Here is a 23,347-nt window from a genome sequence, read left to right on the forward strand (position 1 = left end):
AACAATATAATCCATTAAGTGGCACAGTGACAACTGACATATGAAAGCTGTTCCAATTAAATGTTCCATTTTACTGACTGTCAGATGGAGAGTGTTGCCTTGATTCTTTTATAAAGAGTGCCATTACAACTGTTGTGCTGTTTGTTCCAGAAGATGACTGTCAATGAAGTGTTGTGAAGTAGTCAATAGGTCCTTTGATTTCACTAGAGTATGGTATTGGATCTGGATACTCTGGCCAAAAGCACTGCTGCCATTACTAATGTTTACCCAAACTGGTCTCCATCTAACAGCTTCACATGATCTTGAAGCAACTGAAGTGTTGTCTGCATAAGGAATATTATCATCTTCCTCAGTTAGCTCTGAAAGTTACAGAAAATGTCTACCGAATTACGTATTTTGTAAACTACTTATGCAGAAACAGTTCTAAATAACACAACAGTACTAACTCAAAGGTGTATTTATTCCATAAAAATTGCAGTTGGATTCATTTTCTGTAAAAACAGCAGTTTTCTTGTGAACGCTTAATCTGACAAATTTGTAGTGTTTTAAAAATACTCTTACAATTTCGTAATTAAGTTTATCACAAAAATTGTTTATCCAGCTGTACCTCTAAATTATCATCATCATATAATATTTTTTTAAATATGTCCACGTTATTTGGAACTCCCAAGATGCAACTGCTCAAGTGGTTCAATAAAATTTTCACGGTTCGGAACTATTTCGTGCACTTGTAAACTTAGTCGTAGAAGTATGTGACATGTAGCAATTTCTAGAAAATGCTTCCCACTGTACATTTACAGTAATTTATTGTAAGCATTACAGATTTGTTGAATTCATCCATAGAGAGTTAAATTTTGTCGAGTAGAGACCTAATAAATATGGATTTGTCATTTGGCAGCTAAACTTTCATGGAGAAAGTCAACGATTTTGATTATGTTTGAATACAGATTAAACATGATGGTTGATTTTTCCAGAAACATTTGGATTAACGAAATTCGTTCATATTTTCAGGACTGTGCGAATTTGGCTGAAGAGAGATAGTGGCCAGTACTGGCCCAGCGTTTGCCATTACATGCCAGCTGGGGCCACAGCACTCTTTTACTGTGTGGAAACCAGGCAGCTTTTTGTAGGGATTGAAAGTGGCTCCGTATCTGTAAGTCACAATGTCTGTATATAATTTTCATTCAGGTATACAAAATATTTTTTTAATTTTATCTGTAAGTCCAGGTGCATTTAATGCACAAAACAAGTTGAACTATCCTTTCTTTTGTAATTCCAAATCCCAAGTTATTTTTCAAATATTTAAGAGAGAGAACTGCAAATGTAAATGGCACACAGATGTCAATTTTTATCTTTAGATTAGATTAGATTAAGATTAGATTCAGTTTTTGTTCCATAGACGCAAAAAATGAGATGATTCCGTGGGTGTGGAACATGTCAGAAAAATATAACATAAAACATTTGAATGTAATACGAGGGCTATCCACAAAGTACATTACGTTTTGGAATTAAAAATAAATAAAGTATTGGAATTGTTTTTTATTATATACAGATGAAAGCCACACTTAAATACTACTTTTCTACATAGTTGCCATTTAAATGAAGGCACTTATCGTAGCGATGGACGAGCTTGGAAATTCATTCGTTGTAAAATTCAGCCGCCTGCGCCTTCAACCACGTGGTTACCTCTTCTTGAAGCTGTGTGTCGTCATCAAAATGCTGCATAGCCAACCACTTCTTCATTGCTGGGAATAAGTGGAAGTCGCTCGGTGCCAGGTTGGGACTGTACGGCGGATGAGGAAACAACTCCCACATAAAATTCGAGAACTTCACGAGTGGGATTTGCCATGTGGGCCCAGGCGTTGTCATGAATCAGCTAGATCTTTGAGCCCAACTTTCCCCTGCGCTTGTTTTGTATTGCTCTTCTGAGGTTGTGCAGAGTTTGGCAATACCTTTGAGAGTTTATTGTAGTGCCTCTTTCCAGGAAATCCACAAAAATCACACCTTTTCTGTCCCAAAAGACAGTCGCCATGTGGTTGAAGGTGCAGGCAGCCGAATTTTACGACGAAGGAATTTCCAAGATCGTCCATCACTACGATAAGTGCCTTAATTTAAATGGCAACTATGTAGAAAAGTAGTATTTAAGTGTGGCTTTTATCTGTATATAATAAAAAAATTCCAATACTTTATTTATTTTTAATTCCAAAACGTAATGTACTTTGTGGATAGCCCTCGTACTTACTACCATGATCATTTGTCAGGAAACTGTCAAAAATAGATGAATACAATGCGGTAAACTGGAGCAGCTAATATTTACAGAATTAACATGCTGTCAGAATGAAACACTGTTATGCACTATTAATAAATTTATCATACACAAAATACTTAATCTTGACTGTTGTGACCAAGTGCTGTCAAAACTGAAATCTAACAGATATTTTTACTTAAGCAGGCTTAACAGTCTCTGTTAAGATATTCATCTATGGAGTAGGAGTTGCCTATCAAAGTCTTTCAAACTCTGTTTAAATCGTGCTTTATCTGAAACCAAGTTTTTAATGGTTGCGGACAATTTATTGATATGTGTTCCTGAATATTGGAACCCTTTTTGGACCAAGGTAAGTGATTTTAGGTCTTTATGTTGATTGTTCTTATTTATAGTATTGATAACGTGTATTGAGCTGTTGGTTGGAAATAGAGATGTATTACTTTCAACAAATTTCATTAAGGAATAAATATACTGAGAAGCAGTGGTTAGAATACAAATTTCCTTGAACAGGTTTCTACATGATGGTCTTGAATTTACACCACAAATGATTCTTATCACGCACTTTTGCACCCTGGGATCATGTTGCTTTGCTTTGCCATGAGATGTGCTCTGAAATGAAACTTTGAATTATGTTTCAAACCCTGTCCTTTGTTACGCAAACCAGTTCAGCTATCAGAGAAGTTCCAAGCTTACAGTGTTCTTTTTGTTTGAGAGTATAATGGATGTTTGTGAAGTAGTAACTCCTGGCCAGAAAGAAATGTAAAGCAGAAGCTTTCAATTGGATTGTGAGGCTTGCCAAACAGTATCATGTCTGCAATTATAAAAAAAATCACACATTACTCCTAATATGGTAAAAATAAAAGCATATTTAATCTACTTCAAACTACGACTGTTAACTGCTAGATACACATGGATGAGCCAAAACATAATGGCCTCTGCCCATCGTGAGACTGAATCCTGCCTGCTGATGCTGTGTGGACATGGCTTGGGAAGGAAAGTATATAAGGAGAGGAGAGATGACTGGGGAATTATTTTAGTGGCAATATGGACTGCTAATTGTGAAATCTGTAGACATAAGAAACTTTGACAAATGGCAGACTGTTAGGGCTTAACACCTGCTACTGTTGTGAGCATTGGGGAAAGTAGTTGAATGAAGGTGAAAATATGAGTAGTTGACAAGACGGTGGACATCTGTGCCTCATCACAAAGAGTGGAGGCTGGAAGCTTGCCCATTGTGTAAAGCAGGGTAGGTGGTGATCTGTGGCAGGTCATAGTGTTTTGGCTTCTCAGTACACATGAGAAGTAAATGGAAATATGAAGGGTAAAATTAGAGAGATCCGAGCTCACATGGTGACCTACCCACACTCATTCTTCTCGTGAACCAGTTGCAACTGGAACAGGAGGGGGAGGAAGTGATGGTGGTAAATAAAGTACCCTCCACCACACATTGTAAGGTGGTTTGAAGAGTATAAATGTGGATGTAGAAAATGTATACAGATTGGTGTCTTATCAAAACTACAGTACTGAATTTAGATCATCCAGCCAGAAATCCAAAGTGGCTAATTTCAAGCCATACATCAAACTACAGTGAAGAAAACTGTGGTGAGAAAAATACCCATAAGAAATCAATAGGGAAAAAACTATTAATTCTCATAAAACATGGCATTCACCGTCACAAATCAGCTGTTGCTTGCAGGGAGCTAATAGGTACCAAGCAGCAGCTTGAACAGCTACTTCAGAATCTAAATCAGTATTTTGTAAGAGCAATTCATAAATCTGCAGTGCAGAAGTGATAAATTACACAGTACTTAAAATGCCAGATATATCTGGAACAGTCTCAAGATGTAAGGTGGAAGTAACACAAAGCTGATAAGATAGATGAGAAATAAATGCATGGGAAACGTGAATGGCTTCAACCAGGATCATGTTGAATTGTAAACATTGAGCAATTCCCAGTGAACACACAGATGTTTCTGTGAAAAAACCAAAGGATTTCTGGTGGTGATACAAAATCAGGTCATTGCTACGAGGAACTATTGAAGTATTTTCAGAAGGAGCAAGGAAGAGATGTTGGCTGCAGGAAATGTTTGGATTGTAAGGAAACCATATCACACATTTTGTCTGGGTGTAAAACTCTGGCATCCACAGAATATTTGAAAAGGCGTGATGATATTACCAGAATGATGCACCAGAAATTTTTGTAAGAGTATCAGAAAATGAAAATTTTGTGTCGCTGCTACTGATACCATCCTCCCATTGTTACGAAAAGTGACAAATTCAAAATTAACTTGTGCTCAACATAATAACTGGTCAACACAGCTGTTCAAGATGAGACTAGCTAATTGAAAAGAGGACATTATAATCTGAATTTGTAGGTTTGTTTCTACAATAGTTGTCCTTGGCCCCCTCCCCCTCCTCCTCCCTCTGTCTAGTAAAGACCACAACGTGGCTGTGGCATACCTCCTTACAGCCAGATCCTCCTTACTCATCTCATGCATAACTTCTGGGATGCATAACTTCTTACTCCAGCGAGAGGAACTTCCAGTATGTGACGCTTGTGGCATACAGATCATAGTGTGCCACATTTTAGGACTGCATTTTATTTTCCAACTAGCAGGCTGTGGTAGATTTTCTGACGGCTCTGGGCTCTATTTTAGGTAATCTTCAAATGTATGTGGTTAAAAATTTTGAAGTTTTCTGAATTGACCAATTTCCGAAGCCTTTATGGAGAAGGTTTTAGTGTGTTAACAGGGTGACTTGCTCACCCATGTTTTTTGTAAGTGATCAGCCAGTGACATTTGCCTGTGCCTTTCCTTTAGCTCCTCCCATTGTACTTATGTTTTAATCTCATATATAGCACCTTTTGCTCTTTCTCCATTGTCTTAGTTTTTGTGAGATAGTGATCATGTGGTCAATTCAAGTGAGGTGGGAGTGAGTGAGTGAATGAGCGTCATTTTATAGGTTTCATCCTCACTGAATGATATTATCATAATTTTATCCACATTTGTTTCTTTTAATGTACATAAGGGCACTGATAACCTCACAATTGAGTGCGCATAAGCTCCATACAAACACGCCCCCCCCCCCCCCTCCCCCCACACACAAAAGACCTAACGAGAGCAAAGTATGGCATTTTTCTAGTGAGTGTCTGTCTCCCAGTCGTGATTTACCCATGGCTGCTGTAACTTCTTCACTAGACTCACGATATTTTCCAGCTGCAAATTTTTTTTTTTTCTCTTAAACAAATTTGTGGGCGGATGCATTTCCCTGATGACTTTTTTTATTTCCTTTATAATTCATGCCTCTTCTACATTCACATCTGTACTGTGCACACCACCATGAAGTGCATGGCAGAGGGTGTATCCCATTGTACCAGTTATTAGCCGACCGGAGTGGCCGTGCGGTTTTAGGCGCTAGTCTGGAACCGCGTGGCTGCTACGGTCGCAGGTTCGAATCCTGCCTCGGGCATGGATGTGTGTGATGTCCTTAGGTTAGTTAGGTTTAAGTAGTTCTAAGTTCTAGGGGACTGATGACCACAGCAGTTAAGTCCCATAGTGCTCAGAGCCATTTGAACCATTTTGAACCAGTTATTATGGTTACTTCCTGTTCCATTCAGATATCAATATCAGAATGCTCAAGCATGGGAAAAGTGATGGTTTGAATGTCTCTGTGCATGCAAGAATAATTCTAAATGTAATAATTATTCTAAATTTAATGTGAGTGATAGATAGGGGGTTGTAGTATATTCCTAGACTCACGTGCTGGTTCTTGAAGTTTTAAGACTTTCTCTGTATAGTTTACATGTATCTTCAGGAGTCATCCATTCAGTTTCTTCAGTACCCTGTGACATCCTCCCACGGATCAAACAAACCTGTGACCATTCGTGCTGCCCTTCTCTGTATATGTTCGGTAACAAACTTTAGTCCTATTTGGAAGGAGTTCCACACTTGAAAAATATTCTTAAACCGGTCACACGAATGATTTGTAAGCAATCTTCTTGGTAGAGAGATTGCACTTTCCCAGTATTCTACCAATAAACTGAAGCTACCACTTGCTTTACCCATGACTGAGCATATATGATCACTTCATTTCATATCCCTACAAAGTGTTACATCCAAGTACATGTTTTATTTGGCTGATTCCAGCAGTGACTCATTGATCTTATAGGATACTATGTTTTTTTTTATATTTTGTGAAGTATAAATTTTTACATTTCTGAACATTTAAAGCAGGTTGCCAGTCCATGCACCACTTTCAAACCTTATTGAGACTGACTGAATATTTATGCAGCTTCTTTGAGATAGTACTTCATTATAGATGACCACATCATGTGGAGAAAGGCTGAGCTCACTATTAATATTGCCTGCAAGGTCATTATATACAACAAGTACAACAAGGCCCCAACACCTGTCCCAGGGGCACACCTGAAGTTACTTCTATGTCTGATGATGCCTCTCCATACAAGATACCATGTTGCATCCTCCCTACCAAGGAGTCCTCAATCCAGTCACAAATTTCTCTTGATACCACTTATAATCGTACTTGGACAATAAGCATAGGTGTGGTACAGTGTCAAATGCTTTTCTGGAATCAAGAAATACTGCATCTACCTGACTGTCTATATCCAAAACTTTTAGTATGTCACGTGAGAAAAGTGAGAGTTGGGTTTTACATTATCGATTTTTTCGGAATCCATGCTGGTTAGTGTTGAGGAGGTTATTCTGTTCAAGATACCTCATTATGTTTGAGCTCAGAATATGTACTAAGATTCTGCAACAAATCAATGTCAAGGATATTGGACAGTAGTTTTTTGGATCACTTCTACTACCCTTGTTGTAGGCAGTTGTGACCTGTGCTTTTTTCCCAGGAACTGGGCACAGTGTTTTGTTAGAGGAATCTATGATAGATTATAGTTCGAAGAGGAACTAATGTAGCTGCAAATTCAGTATAGAATCTGACAGATTCCCTCGAGCCCTGGAGTTTTGTTCAATTTTAATGGTTTCAGCTGTTTCTCACTATCACTGACACTAACACCTATTCATGTTTCATGTAAGAGGGTTCAATTGGATGGGTTTTGTGAAATATCATTTGATAATATTCTGCTGTAGTAGTCATTGAAGCCATCATGCATTGAATCCCTTGACAGCCAAACATGTTTCATTCAGCATTGCTCTTTCTATAGTCATATGTTTTGTTTTACACTGTGCAGTATCTCTGTTTATTTAGAAGTGTTAAAGTGACTGTATACAATGGTGGTTCCCTCCCAGTATGCACTGTTCTAATGGGTACGTATCTATACAGTGTATGGTCAACTGTTCTTTTAAACTTGAGCCAAAGTTCCCCTACATGCTTCTGCCCTTTGCTGAAAGTTTCAAGTTCCTGTTTGAGATATCACACTACTGATTTTTTATCTAATTTGCTGAATGTATAAATATTTATGCTTGTTTTAGTTGTCCTTTGTACTTTGGTAATCATTGTTGCCACAGCTGTGTCATTGTCACTGGTACCTCAAAGGAATTGCCCATCTATTTGTTGCCAATAGATAAAACATATTTTCATCACGAGTGGCGTTTCCAACTATCTGTTCTGTGTAGTTTCCAGAGAAGGCAATTAGTAATGTTTCATAGTATGTCTTATCACGCCCACCACTAACAAAACTAATTTTCTCAATTAATTGTTGGCTAACTAAAGTCTCCACTGAAGATTACAGTACGATTGGGGAACTTACGTATAAGTGAACTATGATTTTCTCTAAAGTTTTTGGTTACATCAGGAGATGATTCTGATGGGCGATAAAAGGACCCAATTATAATACTATGCCTACCCCTGACACTGAGTCTTGCCCAAACAATCTCATATGCAGCTTCAAGGCCTATCTCAGTGGATTTGAGTTTTGTATCTACTGCGACAAACACACCACCTCCATTTTCCGTTTGCCTATCCTTTCGATATACATTAAAATTTTCCCCAAAAATCTCACTGCTGCCAATTTTGCATTTCAGCCAGCTCTCTGTACCTAGTATTATGAGCTTCACTGCTTTTCAGGAGTACCTCAAACTCTGGCACTTTGTTGCCAGTGCGTCAGCAGTTAACCGTTAGGATTTTAATACTCTCACCTATGGGAGGCATGTAACATGGTGCAAGTCCAGGAAGCCGCAGCCTTCAAAAACTCTTGTTCGGTCCTACCACTTGACTCAGAACCAAAGGGACATGCTCTGGGGAGAATGCTGCAAGTTGTGACCTTCATTGAGATGTCATACACAAGGCTGGTCTTCCCAACCTTCTCAGTCAGTCACTGGAATGGCCCAAGTACGATGTTGGAGCCCAGACAACAGGCATCATTTGTTCAAATGTGCATCTCATTCTGCAGTTGGCATCCTGTTCCCTCAGTGGCTGCTGGAATAACCTTTTCAACATTTTAAGGGGTACCATCATTCGCCATACATTTGAACTGCTGACTATTAATAGACCCGTACCCTTTTTCATTTTCCTCCTGGTGACACGGAACAAAACAGGTTTGCCCAAAACAGGTGAAGTGAGTCCCACTGGCTCAATTTGAGTAAAAGACAGCACCTCTGAGTTGCTGGTTAGGGGGATCGGTACATCACCATGAGTCCTCCCTGGTCTCTGAGCACTAGATGCCTAGATGTACCATTGACATGCCACTTGCAGTCAAGTTTACAAGTAATGACAGCTCCTGTACTTTCCGCACAGGAGAGGGTAGTACTTCAGTTACCTCTGGTATCTCAAGTATGCAGGTACATTCCTTACATATCTCTTCAGCTAGTTGGTGCAGAAGATCACACAGTATTTATCAGTTACTGTTTTTGCACTTTGCAAGGTAATCAGTTAGAAAAATTCCTTTTACATCCCAGATAATGTTAATCACAACCTTTCCGCATGATTGCAATAAAAAATAAGTGTTCAAAATCAGTTTGATTTAAAAAATAGTTCCAAACAAATCTGGTAAGTTAGTTTTTTAATTTATGTTTGGTCAATGCAAAAAAATGTGACACGCCTCTTCTGCTTCCTCTAAACTGCATCCTATTATTTCTCCTGTTCTGTCAGAGGTGTCAGCTATTTTGTGAAGCACTTAAACCAGCTGTTATTTTCAGGTCAGCGTGACCAGAAAAGAATTTTATTCTTCCATAACTTTTTAATATTTAAATGGTATTGTTTCAAACTTGGTGACTTAGTTTTTCTAGACATTCAAAATACCTTAAAGCTCCAGTAAAAAAAGAGAGAGAGAGAGAGAGAGAGAGAGAGAGAGAGAGAGAGAGAGAGAGAGGGGGGGGGGGGGGGGGGGGAATACTTTTCTTCCTCTTGCTAAAACTTAATTTGCTAAACTTGTGTTCCTCTGGTCAGTATGGCCAAGGGGAGCTGAATATCATAGCCAAGTTTTATTTCTACATGCCTGAGGTATGTGCACAATGGTTTTTTATGACAAAGTAAATATCTGATTCCTTGTTGTTGTAATGTGGAAAGGTTATGCAGCAATGCAAGCTACTGATTGTTTTCAAATTATCATAGCACAGTTTTGCTATCTGTTACATTTAATCAACTGTTGTGAACAGATCAGTTCATGTATCCGTTATAGTAACTGTGGCTGTCATGACAAAAAGACAGTGAGGAGAATATTTCTGAAGAAGAAAATTATATCAGTGATGACAACATTCATCCTTCAAGTGATTCAGAAGACCAGCTCAGATACTGATACCTCAAATAACAATATGCAAGCTGTTAAACTGATTCAGTCTAAAGACAACAAAAATCACATGGAGCTTAGAACCTTTTCTGCTAACTGGAAGAGCGCCTAGTGCAAACATTATAAAATTGACTCCTAGTCTGACAGGGTATGCTATTGTCAGAATGAGTGATGTAAAATCACCTTTTCAAGTTATAATGAACGATAATATTCGGAGTACTGTGGTGAAAATGACTAATATTGAGGGTCAAAGAGTTTATGAGGATAGCTGGGAAGCATTAGATGAAATCATACTTGAAGCCTGTATTGGCCTGTTATTACTGGCTAATGTGTGTAAATCGTATAGTGAATCAGAAACAGTTGCAGCCGTCTTTCCTGCCATAATGTTGCTGAAAATTATTTTGTTGCATCATTTCGCTGACAAGTCTTATTGAAGAGCGTGAAGAGTAAATGACAAGTTGGCACCTATAAGAGTTCTGTGGTATAAGTAGCTGGAAATACTTTCAGAACTTGTAATCCTTGCACAGATGTAACCGCAGAAGAGCAACTGGTGGCTTTCCGAGGATGTTGTCCATTCTCGCAATATATACTGAGCAAACCCTTAAAATATGGGGTAATAATATGGACATTGTGTAGTAATGCTACTTCTTATGTTTTGAAGAGACAAATCTATACAGGTAGATAACATGGACAAGCACCTGAGAAAAATCAAAGTGTGAGGTTTGCCATGGATCTGACACAAGAACAAAATGTCACTTGTGATCATTTCTTCACATCACATGCATTAGGCCAAGGACTTTTCAAAAGACATCCTACAATGCTGAGGATAATGAGAAAAGCCTAACCTCCCTACTAATACATGAAGCAAAGATGAATACACTTCAAAGTAGAATATTTCTCGGTGAATTGGGAAGACTCCTAGTTATTCCTTACATTGAAGCTAGACAAATGCTGTCCCAGAAAGAACAGTCAGCAGCCATTGTTAGAAGAATAAACACAGGAAGTCCATCAGCACCAAGCTCCAGTGGTGACAACCAAAACAGTAAATGTGTCAGAAGCAAATTTTGTCCAAGTTCTGATGCCAAGACATGACTGAAGTGTTCAAATTATAACAAAAATGTTTTTTAATGCTCACTCTAGATACCACTGCCCAAATTGTGGAATTCTAAGTAAAACTCTAATCTAATTTTTCCCATGATTGACAGTTTGTACACTAAGCAAAACTCTATTGTGCAGTTGCTCATTGAGGGCCAGAGCTTACATCATTGTTGAGATTGTTGGCATGTAATACTGTAAAATTTGTTTGTAGTGTAACAAAAGTACATTTAAAATTACAATAATTTTTAACAATTTGCAATCATCACAGCCTTTAAATATTATACTGAGCTGCCATGATCTGGAAGAGTAAGTGTATAGCTTTTTTTAAGGAAGGTAGCAGGGCTAAAATGCTATTTCTCCAGTACCACAGTGTATGCTTTCCCAATATCTTCATTTGTGTGTGCAGTTTTGGGACATCGTTTATATGGACCATCTTCAAGAGAGTTATGTCCATATTTGAATTCAGCTGATCATTTCTGAAGTGATGGAAAGTAAGGGGAAGAGTAATACATTTACATCGGAAGAATTTCAGTTGACAATAAACCATCCAAACTAAGGAATTTTATGATAGCTTGCTGTTCCAGTTTATCCACTTAAAGTGATTGCATGCAACATGCTAATTTAAAAAGCAATATAAATAAAACAACTGATTGCATGCAACATGCTACTTTAAAAAACAATATAAATGAAACCATTTCAGAGTGAAGTTGGATCAAAGCAATGTTACTGTGTAACAGACACCAATGTAAGAGAAACAGCCTCATTGAAATCAATTTCCTCTTTGTTACAAATGTATAAATTTTTATCTTGCCTTTGTAATGAGATTATCCCTCTAGTTAAGCTTTTTGTACATGACAAACTTCTAATATACATATACTGAATAGTTAATCTTCTTGCAGCTGTGTGTTTAAAAACAGAGGAAGTTTGCTAAAGCTCAGTGGTGGTCAGACTATCATTTCTGCGAGTTAAAGCTTTACAAATGCTCATGAATAATTCTCCACATTTGTGCAAGCTTCACTGAGTAATTTTGAACACTGACATTTTTGTTTCAGGAGTTTACTGTGGCATCAGACTTCAACCGTCTGACTGCTGTACGGACTTACCCAGCTCATCAGGCTAGGGTAACATCCATACTATTTGCATTGAATTGTGAATGGGTGCTAAGTGTTGGTAGAGATAAGCTGTTCCAGTACCATTGCTCAGAAACAGGCCGCCTTCTTGGTAGTTACCAGAGTGAAGCATGGTGTACGGCATTACAGTATCCTTATTTATCATTATTATTCATTCAAATGTCAATAATCTTTGTCCCAATTGTATTCTGTAAATTCTTTAAAATTTTAGCATTTCCTGTTTTTGCCTTCCCATCAGACTGCATTGTTATAATGATTTTAATTTTGTCACTTTTCACACACTCACTATTGTGCTCAGTTTGATATGCACATTTGATTATTTTGTCCAATTTTTACTTCCTACCTTATGTATACCTCCAGTTGAATTAAATATATGGTGTTTTAGGAGGAATGGTAAACGTTTTAAGAGGTGGTAGTTTAAACTAATTCTAGTTTAAACTAATCCAAGTAAAACATTCCATGTACAGAGATACAGCTAGTTACAGAGGAAAATTTTCGTTTCACATGTTGGTACCCAAGTTGCTATGGCTTTATCTGTTCATTGTCATTTTTGTTTAGGAAGTTAAAGTTGTAATGAAATTTTCACGCGAGATTCTGATATGTTGGCCAGTTAAACTGTATTTTAAGCATGCTGCTTGTATTTACAAATATTGAATTTGCCAATTTGTGTACATGTTTTGTAATGGAAATGCTGCTGCTGCCACAGATGCTGGTAGACACTACTAAGTTATTAAGTGCAGAGTACCACATTAAAGAGTATTTACTTATATTTTCACAAAACAGTGTGAGATCAATTCAGAACAATCATGTTTCACATGAGCATGCAATTAGATAGACTGAATGAAGTAGAAGACAATATTCAGTTGGTAGAACATAGTCTTTCTAAAAGCACACACAGAATTTCTGCATGTATTGATGTTCTATGTACAAGAATATGGTGGACATTATGTATTAACAAGCTCTATACTTACATTTACAATGGATTCAGTACCTTCGGGAAGGAGCTGAAGGTAGGTGACTGGAATTTTGTTGTACAGATTACTGAGTAATTCAGTTAATTCTGTTTAATGATGAACCCACCTTCACTTGTGACAATATCAGTAACACTTGTAACTCATATTGGTGGTCTGACAAAAATCAAAGTACAAATAATATTATGAGAAGGAAAGTTGCTACTCACTATGCAGTGGAGATGCTGAGGCACAGACTGCAGTCTCAGGCGACTGAGGCCACACTGCGAGAAGCAGCACCAATGCATGATGGGAGTGGCAACTGGGTGGGGTAAGGAGGAGGCTGGGGTGGGGAAGAGGGGGGGGGGGGGAGTTGGCTAGGGGTGGCAGACAGTCAAGTGCTGCAGGTTAGATGGAGGGCAAGAAAAGGAGAGAAGTAAAAAGACTGGCTGCAGTGGTGGAATGAGGGCTGTGTAGTGCTGGAAAGGGAACAGGAAAGTGGCTGGGTGGGTGAGGACAATGACCAACGATGGTTGAGGCCAGGAGGGTTACGGGAACGTAGGATATATTGCAGGGAAAGTTCCCACCTGCGTAGTTAAAAATAGTTGGTGTTGGTGGGAAGGATCCATATGGCACAGGCTATGAAACAGTCATTGAAACGAAGGATATCATGTTTGGCAGTGTGCTCAGCAACAGGGTGGTCCACTTGTTTCTTGGCGTCAGTTTGTCGGAGGCCAGTCATGTGGACAGGCAGCTTGTTGGTTGTCATGCCCCCATAGAATGCAGCACAGTGGTTGCACAAAGCACCTAGCATCCAGCACACGTTGGTCTATCGATTATTCATATGATTTTGAAACACACCCCTGCTGGTTTTTGGACATTTTTGAACACATTCTAAGTTGATTTCTGAATGAATTATACGTTAATTTTTGAACGCGTGCATAGTGTACGTGATGTTTCTGCCAGGGGAATCCTATTCGCATCTAGAAATGAACTTTCCTGCAGACAAAACGGGACGGGGCTATACGAGCTGAGCGGAATAAAGCTGAACCTGTGAATGCCAACTGCTGCTTATTTATGTGGTTGATTCGGTTTGCAAATGTTCAGCATTGTTATAATTACTAGCGAAATGCATAGTTTCAGACTACCAGAGTGGAAATAAACGACTAACAGGAATAACAGGTAGGAAAGATTATGTATTATCATCTCGGTATGTCCAAGAAAGTGAAATTCTGACAGAAAATTTTTGGCCAGTTCGCTACACTAGACAGGGCCAGTTGTAGTCGCCTATTATCTGGCACTCTCTCGCAACTGCTGAGACGAATCTATTTCTAACAGGTCGTGGGAACATACTGCGAATTGTGGTTTGAAAAGCATTATTTTCAAAGTAAATTTCCGTCTACACAAGATGAACTGTGTGTGAGAATGTATGATGAATTTCTTAAATCACAGAGCGTTTGCTCTCATTTAAAAATCAACTCTTTGATGACGAGCCATTTAGAAGAATTTTGAGCCCAGAAGATCAGAGATTTGTTGGTACTAAAAATGTTAAGACCTATTTTTGTGATGTATCTTAAAGTGTAATGTGCATTAAACAGACCAACATTATATGTGAAAGTTTAGCTTCTCATGTAGCTCATTAATGTTAGAGACAAATATTATATGTGAAAGCTTTGCTTTTCTAAAGGGCCGAAAAATTCTATGCTGCTGTATAAAACCATATCCATTCAAAGGATTGATAAGTTTCACATTTCCGACGGAAAGTACACTGTGACTTATTACGGAAAAAGTGTATTTTCATTCAGGAGAAAATATGTTTTTAACCAGGAGATCCGGGAAAATCTGGGAATATTTTTTTTCCTTGTCCACATATACACCCTGGTACCACAACTTGCATTTGACTAATATATCAGCCCTTCCCTTCACATGAATGTCATCCAAAGTATTTTTCTTTGAATGATGTGTATTCATCCAAGAAGGCCTGACAAAGTATTGCACTTGCTTTTAAGAATACAAATGTGGTGAAGAGCAATATACATATTCAACACACTGATTTGCATCATCTTTGGTAGAGATTAGATAGGGTACTTTATTAGATTACTTCTTTACATTCTAAACGATATAATTTGTGTGCATAGAATCATCTCCAACACAAGTGACCTGTACAAAGTGCGAACTTTAAGTATTGTCATGACAGCGGAAAATATTTCTCCTGCAGCGCCTCCTAACTTTTTCAGTGTTATTCGACAAAAACTTAGGACAAAGCCACCTAGAATACAGGCAACCATAATTAGGAACTACACTCAGGTGGGCTATGCATGGTGACATCACAGGCAAGTTTCATTGCACTGCCAAACTGAACAGTTGGAATTTTTCACGTTTTTTTATGGTCAGTAAAATGCTAGCATGAATCCTCATAAGAAAGTCTGTTCTATGGAGAAACCCCTAATAGTGTGGCAAACAATAATGTAAGTTTGCAGTACATAATAGAAGAAAAAGATGTAAACAACTATCACATGAACACACACATAAGAAACACACACCATGTTTTCTCATTTGTAATAGTATAGGCTCACCTAGTGGTTGGCTACAGCCTATGCCTGATATTGTGGCCGATGCGCAGTGGCCAGTTTTCATCCAAGGCACTGGAGGAGTTCACTCGTTTGTTCGGAAGGGGAGGCAGACAAGTGTTTTCCACCTTTCGGTAGGTCAGTGATGACACAATTGAGGTGCATGCTCTGCAATCTTTCTCAAATGATTTTACAGAAACTATTCAGTGAAAAAAAAAAAAATCAGTTTTGCTGTACTTACAGCTTTATATATCATGTTCATGATGATCTGCCCATCAGTTCATTAATGGTCATAGTTATTGTGACATTTACACAGAAGTAAGCTGCTGTGCAAAATTTGGAAAAGTTTACAGTGAAAAATAGAGGTTGCTATAATTTTGCATTTGGTGCACCTCACGTAACATGTTGCCGCATATGAAATTTAGCTGACATGTTGAATGTTTCTTTAGAGTTGGGTGGAGGTTTCTGTCTGTCACCAATCTCAAGAGAATTGATCTGACGTAGCACATACATTTGAAATTGCACTGCGTGAGCGATAAACCCAGAGTGAAATATCCGCAACATTCCTCATATTTCATAAACGGTTTCAGATATCAAAATGAGATTTTGGCAAATGATGGCATGCAGAGAGGAGGGTATTTTGCCACATTAGTATTATGCAAAACTTCATAATCTGGCATGTTATTCCACTAACTACAGACATTTTTTATGTAAGATGTAATTTTTAAGGCTCATCAATAGGTGATGAAAAGAGAACTTGAGAAATGGTTTGGGTTTTGGAACAATATAAGTGAAGACATTACACATTCTTTTGTACTGTGCTTTTTCATGAGCTACTGACCGTACTTTTCCCCAGTTACTCCGTACTTTTCCCCAGTTACTCATGTAATAAAATAAATGAACCACTGTTTCAGAATTCTCTTCCAGTTGCGTCTGCACAACATGTTAGTGATGTGAGGGTGTGTAAACTTCAGTGTTTTGGCAAAAGAATCAAATTTCAACATGGAAACCAGAGAAACATGTAGCTTTTACTCAAAATTCGCCACTTGTTGCACTTCTCTGAAAGTTACAAATGGTGGTTAACAAACCAGGAGAAAATAAATCACTGCATTGTCGGTGGAATTCCATTTAGATACTAACCAGAGCAGAGGTGACATATTTCTGAATGGTAACCATGCAAGTGTGGGCATGGAGGGGCCTCAATATTTACCCTCAGTTTAGAATAGCACTTTCCCTCCAGCATTCTGCATTTTGCCTCAACACCTGCCCGTAACCCCCCACCAATACAGCTGTCCACCGTGCGTGCCCTGCTGTCTGCGCATCTACTGGCTATGGTATTCTGTGCAGACTCTACCACCACATATCTACAGAGGAAATGACTTAGAAGTGAAAAGCAAAAGTACAAAACATAAATTTTATTGACCTATCAAAAATGTATACATATTGTTTTTAATCAATTGCCAAATGATTCTGAGTCCTCTTCACTAGATTCCTTGTCCCTGGTCTCTCTGTACCAACAAACACATTAGAAACACACTTTTTAAATGCATGATGAACAGTTTTTTTCATGTTAAATTTCCAAGGTTGGTCAATCCACTCGCACACTAGAGACAAGCTCACACACTTAACATGTCCTGTAGATGGTAAATGCCTGTCTGCTTTTCTTAGCCATCGCGTTTACATGTTGTTAAGTTTGTCCTTAAATGGTTCATTTAAAAAAAACATCTGATGGCTGTGGAATTGGCATCACCCTTTCTGGAATTAGAGGCAAGTCTATTCTACCCTCTACCCATTTTCTCTTCACAGCCAAAGTGGTATGATGTGCGTACAAATGTAATAGAAGTATCTTTGACAAACCTAGCAAGGTGCTAGGACTAACGTAGCCATACAAGTTTAATACACTCCAGAATCATGTCCTCTGTGAACCAGCCTCTTTAGTTACTACATAGAGAATTGCTGTTTTGAAATACCCTAGACATAAGGAATGTCTTGCAATTAAAAACAGTGAATGGTGGCAGTTTATGGCCACCAGCTGTGCAAGGAAGCATGATGGACGTGCACTGCTTTTCATCACCTGTTGACAGTAGTTGGACATCTTTGCTCCCTTTTGCTTCTGTCATGTAATTTGTTGGCATATTAAAATATGCTAGAGTTTGGTCTGCATCACCTATCTGACTAAGAAGAAAATCAATTTTTGACAATACAGGTTTATTCTAAATGATGGACCCATTTTCAAAACTTCATTTTCATTTAAGTATAAATCCAAAAAGTACAAGCTTTATACCAATGAAAAGAGAAAGTTTCAAAGCTTTTTTCAGTGTTTGATATCAATTTAATAAATTTAATAATTTGTAATTAATTAGTTTTTAATAATTATTTAATAATTAGAAATGTGATAGATGTTATAAATGTTCAATGTGGACACCGTTGGCTGCACAGCAAACATCGACGTGGTAGCCAAACTTGTCTCCCACACACATGAAAGCATATCTACTGTTACTGAGTGCATGGCAGCAGTGATCCAGTTCTGCAGATTGTTCAGAGTGGTTGGTAGAGGTGGGACGTAAACAGCTTCCTTCACATAACCGGGTGCGAGATCAGGAGATCTCGGTGGCCAGGAGCGGAGCCAGGTCCTCAAGTTCCCTGCGACTGATCCATTGCTGAGGAAGGGAGTCATTCAGAAAGCCTCGTACATCATGGTGCCAATGGGGCGGAGCTCCATCCTGTCGGAAAATGAAGTCTTGGGTACTTCCATAACTTGAGGGAACATACGTTGTTCCAACATGACCAAGTACAGGATTTCCATTACAGTAGTAATCGGTAGGGCTTGTGCAGCAAACACCACCTCAGAACTTTCCATACAGTTGTTCAGGGTATTCCAAGTTCTCGGCTGGCTCTATTGGTAGACTTACAGGCACTATGCACAAAACTTACTTGAATCCATCGGACATCATCGTCTGACACACAAAGTCAACCTGTGCTTTTTTCCTTTGCACATACTCCCAGTCTGTTTAAACTGCTTAAATTAAAGGCTAATGCTTTTGCGAGTTGGTGGTTGAATACTGAATTTGGTACGAAATGCCCGCTGCACTGCAATTTGTGACTCTCTTTTCACAAACTCGAGAACACGGAAAAACATGATCCACAGCTGCTAACTCAGTCACAACTGACAGTTAAATGGAATGACAGCTTTACTGCCATGTGAACTCTACCAGCTGCTTCTGAAACCATCACCACCCACCTCTCACTATCTGTCAGAAACTTTGAAACTTCCTCTTTTCATTGGTATAAAGCTTGTTAATTTTGGATTTGTACTTGATTACATACGAATTTTTGAAAATGGGTCCATCATTTAGAATAACCTGTATAATGTAACTGGATAGATAAAAAAAATCTGCTAACCAAGCAGTGGCAGTAGAACACACACATGAAAAATGGTATGACATCTGCAAGCTTTCAGAGACAGTGGTCCCTCTCTGCAGAAGGGTTGAAAGGGAAGGAAGAGGGGTGAAGGAAAAGGACTGGAGAGGTTTAGAAAAAGTTCTGAAAAGTCACATAGTGCCTTTACAGCATCTCAGACTGCCTGTAAACCTCTGTGAACTCCATGTATCCGAATTTAGTGTTACCACACAGAACATGTCGTACATGAATCCATTCAGCACAGGAGATAGCTGCGGCAGCTTGTGACATGACACACAGTGTTGCCCACGTCACATGAATCTTGTGACAGTGTGTCACTGTTGTGTGCCACAATGTTACAAGTTGTTGTCTCACAATAAATGGGGCCTTCTGCATGGAAGCTTTAGAGGCAGTCTTTATCTAGCAGTGTTGCTGTTGCTGCTGCTGCTGCCGCTGCTGTTGATGATAATAATATAATCTCTCGCTTACTTTTATCTTTAATAAAATTGGTACCTAGCTGTTAACAAATGTGCCAAAAGTAGAGTACTAGTTCAAATTTCAAGACATCTACACAAATTTCATGTCATGATGCATAATGTTACTGATTATCATTTCTGTGTACCATGTTTCCTTAAGCAGCTTTCAGATTTGATGCACCGTCAAAGCATGCTTTTGTCGGTGATTACTCAGGACAGATAACAATGCTGAAATTGGAAAATACTGGTGTTCAAGTTATAACTGCTCTGAAAGGTCACACAGGAAGTATACGTACACTAGCTTGGGACTCTGAAAAACAGCTGCTTTTTTCTGGAAGCTTTGATCAAAGTGTGATTGTCTGGGATATTGGTGGTCAGCAAGGAACTGCATATGAACTACAAGGTCACCAGTAAGTATGCATAAAAAAAGAAGGAAAAAATTACTGTGATAGTGTCAGGTGCCTATTGTGGTGATTCTCGTATTTGGAGCCGTGAAATACATTTAGAATAAATGTATGCTATTCCAGTATTCAGTAATATAGCTCGTTATTACATTTTACAGTAATAAGGTGACAGCACTCTGCTATGCTAGTCTCAGCCAGCAGCTTATCTCTGGAGGGGAAGACCATGTGTTAGTTTTCTGGGATATGACAGCTGAACGAAAGGAGGTAAGTGGCCTGTGAAGTGTTAAGCTGCTGAGTGTTTTCTATGTTGATGAATTGCTTCAATAGCAAAGTAATTTTTCTTCTGTGACTAGCTCATCTGACAAAAGACAGTGAAAGACTAGGCAGTGTTTATAATACTCAGATATTGAATCTTGTATGGAATGAAAATTACAGATTATTTCATTTGCTTAGTTGAAAGCCAGTTATTGTTGCTTTCATATTACAGTGCCACTAAGTACAGTACCAAGATTGAGTTACTTGCTGTGTCTGCATTTTTAACAGCTGGAGTTTATCAAAACTAGTACATCATTCTAAAGCATAAGCAATTGAATTGTCTAGTAGACAAAATTTTTAAATTTAAAAATTTTTATTTGTGAAATGATAGGGATGCTTTACATTTCTTCAAGTTATACACTGCAGTGCAGGAAGAATACACAAATTTGAGATATATGTTACTTGCATTGTTGTTAAGTATAACTTAGTGGCCATTGAAGTATTTGCCAACATCTAAATGTTTGAAAGCAAAGATTTTCTAAACTGCCATGTATTACTTTATTGTTAACATTTTAATGACAGAAATATTATATTATATGCTTATAACATCCATCTTTTTGTTTTCATGCTTCATATAATGTGTCTATCTTATTTTAATACTGCTGTAATATAAGGAAATTTGGTAACATTGCTGAAGGGTGTGTTGTTATTAAAATACATTTTACAGAAGTGGCTAGATAATCTGCATTATATGTAGCATGCTGCTTTGTACTACTGGATTAATTGTGGATTAAAAATCCATACATCTGCACAAGTTCAGAATTTCTCCTGTTTCTATGTGCCACACAAAGTCTCATATATATTGGTAATCCTTTATCAATGGTGTTTCTGTGGTCAGCAACCCAATAATTTGTTTCCTGCTGTCCAGTCTGACTTGTTTGTAAGGCATGAGATTGAAAGATTGTTAGTGGGACATGAGAAACACCTACACAGGGAAGCAGGTTAAATGGCCACTCTGCAACTCTGAGGACAATGTAGCATGGTTAGGTGGAATATTGGAAGTACTGGTGATTAACTTGCACCTATTAAAATAAATGTCACATGATTGGCAAATCAGAGACTTTAATCATGGAAGCTCTAAGACCTGCACTGCTAGTAAAGATGTAGTCGTACTAACCAGGAGTCGTTTGATGCCCCCTCCCCCAAGAATCAGTTATTACCAAGAGGTTTTTCTTTTCCCACATAAAGAAGCAAGATGCTGGTTAAAAATGAATTATAGAGCTTTGTGGTAAGTTTCCCAGAACCACAGCCTGTTACAATGACATTAGGAAACTCTTTCATTAACTTTTCAACAGTTTTTTGAACCCTCGTACCAAAATTTGCCATGGCTTCTTGAAATTACAAAAACTCTTGTAGTAATAATTCCTCAATCATCACCACATACAGTGCCAGAGGTGCACACATTCCATTTTTAACCTGCTCATGCTTGTCTGTTACCAAGGTAGGCAAGCTATCACACAATACCAGCCAAATGGGCAGGCTGTCTTACTCTCATCCGAGGAAAGCTATGCCTAACCCAAACAGGCTGACGGAATATTGCTTGCCTGCCTGTATTCCTGCCGAATTACACTACATAGCAGTTTATTCTGTTCACCTTCATTGTGGTGTTATGAGTAGCGCTTGTATGCTGGTGAAAAGTTTTTTTTTTTACCCAAGTATCTCTATAACCATCCATAACTGCATAAATTCTGATGGTGCAGGATTTTGTCCATGAACTGAACTCGGGATAGTGTCCCATAAATTTCATTCAGGATGGCTAGACCATTCGCTCGAATTGTTCAGAGTGTCTCGTACAATTGTGGCGTGGTGGGAAGGTGCAATGTCATCCATAAAAATTCCATTGTTGTTTGTGAATATGAAGTCAATGAATGGCTGCCAATGGTCTCCAGTTAGTGATTGGTTCAATTGTACCAAAGGATCCAGTCCATTCCATATAAACACAGGCCACACCATTATGGAATCACCACCAGCTTGCACAATGCCTTGACAGTTTTGGTCCATGGCTTTGTGGGGTCTGCACCACACTCGAACCCTACCATCAGCTCCTACCAACAGAAATCGGGATTCATTGACCAGGCCACAGTTTTCCAGTAGTCTGAGGTCCAACCTATATGGTTATGAGCCCAGGAGAGGTGTTGCAGGAGATGTCATGCTGTTAGCAGAGGCACTCGCATTGGTCGTCTGCTGCCGTAACCCAATAATGTCAGATTTCAGTACACTGTCATAACACACACATTCGTCATACACCCCACATTGATTTCTGCAATTATTTCATGCAGTGTTGGTTGTCTGTTAGCACTGATAACTGTAGGCAAAAGTTGCTGCTCTCAGTTGTTAAGTGAAGGCCATTGGCCACTGTGTTGTCCATGCTAAGAGGTAATGCCCGAAATTTGGTATTCTCAGCATGCCCTTGACACTGCGGACCTGGGAATATTGAATTCCCTAACAATTTCCGAAATGGAGTGTCCCCTGCATCTAGATGTAATTACCAGTCTGCGATTAAAGTCTGTTAATTCTCATCATGCAGCTATAGTCATGTCGGAAGCCTTTTCGCATGAATCACCTGAGTACATTTGATGCCTTTACTGATATACTGCCCTCTTATAACTTGTGTAAGCAGTACTGCCGCCATCTGTATATGTTTATATCACTATGCGGTGACTTTTGTCACCTCAGTATAATTTAATAACATCCATTAAGAATCTTTGATCCAGTTCTCTCTCTTTCAACTTCACCCACAGTTCATTAGTGGGTAAATTATTGTACATTTTCTCTCAGTCAATTAATGCAACATGCATCTGCAGTCCAACCTCCTCTCCATTAAATACTCTTTCAAACAGCCTCCATAGCATTTGTGGACCCGACTTCCCTTGCTGTGGATATTTTGATCCATATCTTTCTGAGCCATTCCATGTCAAACCAGCATAGGTGCCAATCTGACCCTTTTCAATTATGAAATTTGGTGTGTGTTCATTGCACATGACAAGATAATGAAAAGTACTAAATTACAGAATCTTAGCACAAGACAAGAGTA

At 38.6% G+C, this 23,347-nt stretch overlaps 1 protein-coding gene across 1 annotated transcript in view; it reads left to right on the forward strand.

The window, feature by feature from the left end:
• Nucleotides 1–23,347, forward strand: part of LOC124777447 (WD repeat and FYVE domain-containing protein 2) — a 66,538-nt gene that overhangs the window by 20,349 nt on the left and 22,842 nt on the right. Inside the window, exons 2-5 of the mRNA XM_047252861.1 lie at nt 1,012–1,153; nt 12,122–12,327; nt 19,765–20,004; nt 20,157–20,262. Coding sequence (XP_047108817.1) covers nt 1,012–1,153; nt 12,122–12,327; nt 19,765–20,004; nt 20,157–20,262 — 694 coding nt within the window. The remainder of the gene's footprint in view (nt 1–1,011; nt 1,154–12,121; nt 12,328–19,764; nt 20,005–20,156; nt 20,263–23,347) is intronic.

This window comes from Schistocerca piceifrons, chromosome 2 (assembly GCF_021461385.2).
Source record: "Schistocerca piceifrons isolate TAMUIC-IGC-003096 chromosome 2, iqSchPice1.1, whole genome shotgun sequence".
Taxonomy (NCBI): domain Eukaryota; kingdom Metazoa; phylum Arthropoda; class Insecta; order Orthoptera; family Acrididae; genus Schistocerca; species Schistocerca piceifrons.